The sequence below is a fragment of the Apostichopus japonicus genome, chromosome 4 (assembly GCF_037975245.1).
Source record: "Apostichopus japonicus isolate 1M-3 chromosome 4, ASM3797524v1, whole genome shotgun sequence".
NCBI classification, from domain to species: Eukaryota; Metazoa; Echinodermata; class Holothuroidea; order Aspidochirotida; family Stichopodidae; genus Apostichopus; species Apostichopus japonicus.
The window spans coordinates 23,846,754-23,855,310 of record NC_092564.1 but is presented as its reverse complement, the minus strand read 5'-3'; the positions used below and the strand labels follow the sequence as shown (position 1 = coordinate 23,855,310).

General features: G+C 38.2%; 1 protein-coding gene across 1 annotated transcript; it reads left to right on the top strand.

Moving 5' to 3' along the window:
• Nucleotides 1-36: 36 nt before the first annotated feature.
• Nucleotides 37-7,792, top strand: LOC139966863 (cholinesterase-like). The gene is made up of 10 exons (XM_071970297.1): nucleotides 37-332; nucleotides 976-1,323; nucleotides 2,208-2,367; nucleotides 3,132-3,209; nucleotides 3,462-3,580; nucleotides 3,804-3,971; nucleotides 4,726-5,177; nucleotides 5,520-5,702; nucleotides 6,286-6,458; nucleotides 6,899-7,792. The coding sequence occupies exons 1-10, from the start codon at nucleotides 315-317 to the stop codon at nucleotides 7,021-7,023; spliced, it is 1,824 nt and encodes a 607-aa protein (XP_071826398.1). The 5' UTR covers nucleotides 37-314; the 3' UTR covers nucleotides 7,024-7,792.
• The last annotated feature ends 765 nt before the right edge of the window (nucleotides 7,793-8,557 follow it).

The window sequence follows — 8,557 nt, the reverse complement described above, 5'->3', positions numbered from 1 at the left end:
AATCATAAGTGAAGTCGAAACACACAATTACCAAGTTTTAATCTAATCATTTGATCAGTTAATCCTCTTAAACTGATACCAGTCAAGGTGATACGATATAATAGTCTCTGATAAAATAAACTAATCCATCGTGAGTAGTTGAACAGTTACCGATCCAATCCATAAACAGTAGTTACTGCAGAAGCAAGCTGGACACACGTTTGTATATATCTAGTCTATATAGTCACTTCTCTCTCCCAGTATTACTGCACCAGGATTTCATGTTTGGGACTGCGGCCTACTGAAAGCTATTTTGGCGGTCTACAGGAGTTACCATGGAAACGATGATGCGGGTAACTGACAGCATGTATATATATTTTTTTTTTCATAGGGTATGTGTGTGTTTTTAAAGGCTCTATGCTTGCTCAGTTGATTCTCATATTTGTTTCCAGTTCAGGATTCTTTATTCAACCGTTAAATCTACCCGGCACTAAATCCCTGAATCATGTTTGGTCGACTCGAGGGTTTGAATGAAGAGCGATCTTTCCAGAAGGTTATAAACTTTCACCACCGTATTTATCATATCATATTTTGACAGGGCTGACTAGCATACCGGCTCGGAATTGATGGGCCACTGGGTCTTAGGCGCACAAGGCGCTACCAGTTTGAGCCTGTCGAAGACGCCAATTTCCTCCTGGCGGTCGCAAAAGGTGCTAGTTTCGTTGAAGTTGCAAAAGCTCCCCAGGCCGTCTAGTCCGTATTCCAGTATTAGGCTATGCAGAAATACAAATAACTGCCGCGTCTCTTCTCCCAACTAGTGCAAGAGGCTTGTCCTTTAGTCGAATAACGATTATGTGAATATCAAATTATGTGCATATCGATAACTTAAATATCGAATATTTGAATACAGGAAGCTGTTCCTGATATGCTCGGTCGAAACAGGAAACCGTCTTACTTTTACAGATTTTATTTTTCTCTTTTTTGTTTGTTTCATAGGTCGTCAAAGCATGTATATATTTCTCTATTTTATTCACCGTGACTCTTGGTCAGGACATATTTGTTGACGTCAGTCAAGGTACGTTGCTCGGTACAACTGTACATTACAAGGAAAATCATTATCTTAACGTTGACAAAACTTTCCACGTTTTCTACGGTATACCGTTCGTGTTACCGCCAATTGGAAATCGTCGATTTAACAAACCGGTACCGATGGAACGTTGGGAGGGTATATGGAACGCCACATACCGAAGATCGCGATGTTTGCAGTTGAGGAGTATATCTGATGCAGACGACAAAGGGGATGAGGATTGTTTGCATCTTAATGTCTTCGCGCCTGCGCAAACGGTAAGATTGGTTTCAATGAGAAATTCCTTCGTTTCATTCAATATATTTCAAAAGACTTATTGACTGTATATAAGTAACATTTATTAACACGTGTATGATATAAAAGAAGGTTCATACTCAATTTCATTTCTTTACATAATATCGACTATACAAAGACGGATGGTGTTTTTCCCTTCCGCTTTGTCCATCACCCCAACACACGCCTTGAATTTTTCACTTCCAGCGCAATAAAATTCCTGAGCGGAGATCTGCAAATCACGTGGGCACATAGTGCATATGACTAGTACCCCATAGAATGACAAACATCCTTACGCCCCCCCCCCCCACAAAAAGTACCTCCTAGCTTACTTCTCCTTCCCCTCCCTCCTCTACTTACCATCCATTCTCCCCACCACCCACCCATTCCTCTCATTTACCTCTCCCAGTACATATACCTCCACTCCCTCTCTTCAAGATTGTTGGTGCAGCATTTATGATTGAATTATAATTATTATCATAATTATTATTATGATTATTATTATGATTATGATTATTGTGATGATGATGATGATGATGATGATGATGATGATGATGATGATGATGATGATGATGATGATGATGATGATGATGATGATGATGATGATGATGATGATGATGATGATGATGATGATGATGATGATGATGATGATGATGATGATGATGATGATGATGATGATGATGATGATGATGATGATGATGATGATGATGATGATGATGATGATGATGATGATGATGATGATGATGATGATGATGATGATGATGATGATGATGATGATGATGATGATTATTATTATTTTGATTATTATTAGTATTATTATTATTATTATCATCATTAGTATTAATATTAATATTATCATATTTTTTAGACCGGACAACTTCCTGTTATGGTTTGGATACACGGAGGAGGTTACTTCGGCGGACAGGGAGGCTCTGCATTCTATCTGCCGTACCCTCTCATGTCGATGGGAGAGTTCGTCTTCGTCTCAATTAATTATAGGCTCGGAATTTACGGATTTCTTACAACTGGTGAGATGATTATTCTTTTTCAAACTGTTGCCGCCTACACGTAAAGTACGCCATTACGATGTTAGCGTCATTTTGCTGTTGAATGCATGACTGAGTGATGGAATCCTAACTTCAAACCGTCATAAGTAGATGAATTTTCTGAAACTTGTCACTTCATTCATATACATTAACCTTTCTTTAGTTTGGTCGGATACATTTTAGATAATGTTCACCGTCTTTTGTCTTTAAAACAGTCTTTTCTGATCAAGCTTAGTCAATTTTGTGATTACGACACCGTACGATAGTCCAGAATATTAAGCAAAAAATTAAAAGTGCTTCTCCTGGAATTTTATTTTGATTAACACCACATGTTTGTTTGTAATAATGCATTGCTCATGTTAACGTGCCCGACATGTGGACAGATGGGTATAAGAAGCAAATGGTCACGGTAGTTCAGAGGTCAAACAGCTCGACAAGTCAAAATGCAAACTTTGTGGGAAGTGGGAGTTTCGTTGGGCTTCCACATGACATTGGCAATGGGTACTCATGCTCATCAGTAGCAACGCACGCAAATAACAATTAGACGGGGAATATGTCAAAGGTCATTTGAGGTAACCACAGTATGGTAGTGAAAAACATGAATTATGTTATTCATGGTTGCCATGGAATGCGTAGTTTATGACACAAAAAAACGACAGACAAGAAAATTTAAAAGTGGTTAATTGTATTTTATCTTCCAACTTTCTAATCTTAACATCTAAAACAAAATATTATCCCAATAACAGGTGATGAGGCCTCGGTCGGTAACTATGGAATCTATGACCAAATTGAAGCACTAAAGTGGATCCAAACTAACATTGCAGGTTAGTTAGTTCATTCGTAAGTAGACGTAAGGTTGGTCACGTGTTAGTATCAATATTTATAACCTTAGTTCTGCTTTATATATATATATTTTTTTTTCTCGTTCAAATGTCACTTCTCCACAGGTAGTAATTATTGAGAATGTTGAACTTAAAGTTTGACGTTATCCCCATTAACTATAGTCTCAAGCAAAGGAATTATATAAGTTATTAACAATGGACTGCGCATTCCTGTCTTCCTTTTCAAATATTTAGCATTCGGCGGGAATCCGGACGAAGTAACTATTGCCGGAGAAAGTGCTGGGGCCGGGAGCGCAGGCATACTGGGAATATCGCCACTAGCTACTGGCCTATTCAAGAGGCTAATTATGCAGGTGAACTTGAGTAGCTTATATGTTCCAAAGATTGTTTCGTATATTATGTACTGTATAGCAATAATTGTATGGATGTATTTTAGATCCTCCTGCAAGCAGGAACTCGCGAAGAAGCCATCATCCCCTAGGGCGGAAGGGCGGGATGAGTAATGAGAGCTTGGTCCACCCATAAGAGCTTGTAAAACTGATATGTGTTATCTCCTGTGTACTTTTCCCCTTTCAGAGTGGCAGTTCCGTGGCACCATGGGCGGTGGATTTCACCTCTCAGAGAGGTCTTATGCTTGCTAGACAAGCCGCTGGTATGCTTAACTGTGATGAGTCCGATACGTTTAGAATGGTCACGTGCCTCAGAGAAGCTCCAGCGGAGGAGCTCACTAGTGCCCAGAACGCAGTAAGTTACAAAACTACAAGATAATTCCAATTTAAAGAAGTCTCGCTTCGTCATAGCCGACTATATACGAATTGTATAGGCCTATAGGAGCTTTCATTGATGAACTTTATAGGTTATTTTTTTTCTCCTTCAAATAACAACACAATACATAAAAAATAAAAATAAAAGAATTTGGAAAGGCAACTGGAAAAATAGTTGTTTTTAATAGTCCATAACAATTAAAATGATTTTTTATGATGAAATAGTTACAGTCAGTTTTATTTACGTATTGGGACCGGTATATTATGACAACCCGTCATCTTTTCTAAGAGATTGACCTACGCCAAATGATTTGAAAAAAATCCGATAGTATGGGTTTTACTTTCGAACTATAGTGTTTTGTTTTATAACCGGCAAATTAGAGGCAGTGACAAAAATCATTATAGTAAATTAACTGACGGGAAAATGCTGTTTTTTGGCCCGTTATAATGATACCCAACGTGTCTATTATCATGACTGTAAGATTACACTTCCACAATGAAGCAGAAAGCTATCAAACATCTCAATATAATGACAAATTAATTATCAGAAAATTAAAAAGTAATCAATAATTTCAAGTATTTCTTGTTGCCATGAACGTCATTCCACCCCAATCCCACCCATTCTCAATCTTCCTTTATTATGATAACCTAAGCTAAACGTCGACGATTTTTTCCTCTTTCTTTTCTTGGGCTATCTTTAATGTTGTAGTTATGTTTTTCTTCATTATCTATAGGTTCTTATTGATTCAGTCATCAATCAGCTACCGTATGTTCCTGTAGTAGACGGTGTACTCATTCCTGACAAACCGTTGTATCTTCTCAAATCACGACAATTTAAAAATGTCGACATTTTGATTGGCTCGAACAAGGACGAGGGCGATCTTTTGGCTCTCCGCGCATACCCTACCTATATCATACGTGATAGACCACCGTTTATGTCCTACGATGAATTTCGAACTCGACTAAGAGACTACGTTTATTTTTACAATCACAATCTCGACTTTGATGCGATAGAACAACAATATGTCGATCACGCTAGTATTGACACTCCAGGCGTTTCATTCTTGCCGACATTCTCAAATATCATTACGGATCAGGCATTTGCATGTCCAGCCTTATCTACCGCCCTCTTTTACAGTTTGGCAGGGAATAACGTATATTCTTACCAAATGACTCACGAACCAAGGTAGGTCCCTGATTCGTCAGGCCCTGTAAGCAGGGGGCATTCAAACAAGGGTATTTGGATCTGGGGCATTGAAGGGGCGTCGGTTTCTAGGCCCAAATTTTGACAACGTCTATCGAACATTATCCATATTCGAATCCCGGTGGAGGCTGGAAGTTTTTCACTGTTCTTGATTTTCCAACTCACTACGATTTCAATTATATATAGGCCTATGTATGTATATATATATATATATATATATATATATATACCAATTATTATAAATATCACGCTTATTGAGTATCAATCATGGACTTTCATGTTATATCCAATTGGTACCATGTAAAGTCCTCTTTTCTCCCTTAGTTGGACCATATTCCTGGGAGATAATGGTCCAGCTTGGGTCGGAGCGATCCATGGTGAAGATATTCAATTTGTCTTTGGATGGGAGATGAATCCTGTCATGAAGGATAGAGCGAACCTTACAGAGGAAGAGGTATACATGTCTGTCCAGGTCATGAGGTACTGGGCCAACTTTGTTATCTCCGGGTAAGATTATGCGGTTTCTAATAGATGGAAGTGGTATAGGTGGAGAGGGGGGGGGGGTGTACTTGAAGCACCTCTTCACCAAAATTTCAAAATCCTTACAATGTAATTGCTGAGATACCAATCTAATGCAATACCAAATATTTGTTAACTATTTGATAGTAGAAACACCGGAGTTTCTGCCTTGGAGTTGTGGGATGGGGGAGTAGGGCGAGTTATTGGTTGACTGAAATGTTTTTGTATGAATAATTCCTGTTGAATTCTAATCAATAGCCTAGAATGCATCCTTCCTTTTGCTAATCTGTGTCCCAAGACTCCGTTTCGGTTCTTTCCTGATATAGGCACGCATAATTACTTGTTACTCTTAACCACGTAATTATTGGTATTTCTTATGTATGTGAACAGAAAAGCCTCAGCTGCTTTCGTGGATATTTATGCATCGAAAATGATCCGACTCGGTTTTTGAAATTTCTATATCTTTCGTTCTGCAAATTATAATCTTATCATTTGCAATACAAAATGGGTCATATCCTTGCGAAGTCCCCTTTCTTGACTCTACTGTTATGTCGCCTTCATGTTTATACAGGAACCCTAACACACCAAACCAAGATGGTTATCAGTATGAACGATGGCCATCCTACTCAGAGTCGACCAAACTATATAAGACTCTCTCACTGAACTTTGACAATGGTGAATTCTTGAAAGAAAATGATTGTCACTTCTGGAATTACCAGATGCCACGGCAGTATATGTTTACAGGTAAGTATCATAATATATAGTAAACGTGAACAAATGGCCTTCCATACAAGGAGTAGCAACGTGCAACGATGGGCAGGGGTGTCGTCGGGATTTTATATACGAAGTGCAAGGTACGAAGGGATCACAAGAACGGTAACCAAATCATGGGATCATATAGGATCGGGTGAATTGTCTCTACAATATATGTTGTTTATTCAAAATATGGTATAGAGCGACATACTGCAGGGAGTAAGCATATATATATCAGACAACCGGTTGAGAGCCATTGGGTTGGTTGACAATGTATCTGTGAAGAAATATATCAGGGAATGAGAGTGGCGTGATGGGGGAGGGGGGGGGGGTGTGGGGTGACGAAGGGGGAAACTTGACATCGAATCAAGTATCTAAGCAACTTTCAAGTATATTAACACAACAGTTCTCTCTCTCACTTTAATTGACAGGTAAAGTGGACGAGGTTTGGGATGAGTGGAGACGAGAAACAGTTCGTTGGAAGGAAAGTGACTTCGAAACTTGGAAAACGGAGAATGAAATTTACGAACAGTCAAAATCAAACTGCAAACAATGATAGTGCTTTAGTACTAACAATAAACTGAATCCTACTAGTCAAACGTTGATACTACATGAAACGGAATTTCTATATGTCCCCCCCCCTCTCATTTATGAAATACAACAGATAACTGTTCCATATAAATAACTATATATTATTGAGAATTACTTCTCGCGTAAACAATAAGGTACAGTAACTTGTTAATACCAATATTGTGATGCCAATGACAGGTCTTTCTCCTTGTGTTTCAAATCATTATAGGCTAGGCTTGACAAAACTGGGTGCTTGACAATGGCACCTCGTTTACTATAATATTTAGTATGCATATTTATATAAATATATATATGTATATACGTGCATATATATATATATCGTATGTATGTGTAGAAGTAGAACAATTAGAACCAGAACCACAGGAAAGTAATCCTACTTTTGAAAACTTCTAGAGACTTTTTAGCGTGATAATATTTGGGTCCAGTTTACTGATGACCTTTAAATATATATAAAATGGCTGTTTTTAAAACTGGATGGCTCATGTCTTCTCATTTTTCGTTTAAAAAGGGGCCACTATCATGATCCAACTTGTGTGAAGGAATGTAGCGAACTCTGTGAATTTGTTCAATAAGTTGTTCTTGACAAGTTAACTTGAAATGGTTCTGATATAACGTGACAAACCATATAATAATCACTACGTTTCAGTCACCTTACAACATATTTGTCCTGCATTTCCTTGACAATTCTGGAAACTTTGTATTCTAGCAGTGCCGTAGTCACCGTCGGAGGCTAAGTGACGGGGAGGGGTGGGTGGGTCAGCTAGTTTTTCAGTATATTTTTTTCAGTAAAAAAGGTTTGCCTTCCCCCTGGAAAAGAAAAAACTCACCCCAATAAAAAAAAAAAGTTTAGCTGTCGCGTATATAAGATAAGATTGCTGTGGAAACATGTTAATGTACACAATTACTATATGCCTCCTCTTTGGTTGCAGATTGTATGTACCCTAGTACGCAGTAACCATATATCATGCCTATATAGATGTATAGCAATACAATACACTGATACTGACACTGAGTGATGTCACGACGTCACAGGTATAAAAATGTACGTCAATACAATAAGAATATTTTAATTACAGATCTATATGTCTTTTCTCTGTCTACTATTCATTCCAAAAGAGTTGTTGAAGGACTTTGTCAAACTAAAATTGTTTTCATTGACAGAGCCAGAACGTAACATAAAGGGGTTGGTGGGAGGGGGGGGGGGGGTAATTTTAAGCTCGGTGATTGTATAGATGGCGCTAGTTAATATTTAAATTTGCCATGACTACAAGAACGTCACACGGTTATGGGGACAGAAAAAATTTACCTATATTTTACTTATAAAGAAGATTTATATTATTGCCAACAACCCTAATGAAGAGATGGAAAGGAGGAGTGTCGAATTTAGACTGATTCTTACCACCAAGGGGAGGAGAGGGGAGGTGGTGGATATTGGCGTATCTTAGATACCATCCACAACACAACTGGAACTTTCAAAGATGACGATTTTACTAAGCAAG

What these genes read in the sequence shown, in the direction of transcription:
- LOC139966863 (XM_071970297.1), top strand. An exon ending in GATCCAAACTAACATTGCAG is followed by an intron (nt 3,210 to 3,461) that starts GTTAGTTAGTTC and finishes TCAAATATTTAG; the next exon opens with CATTCGGCGGGAATCCGGAC. An exon ending in ACGGCAGTATATGTTTACAG is followed by an intron (nt 6,459 to 6,898) that starts GTAAGTATCATA and finishes TTTAATTGACAG; the next exon opens with GTAAAGTGGACGAGGTTTGG.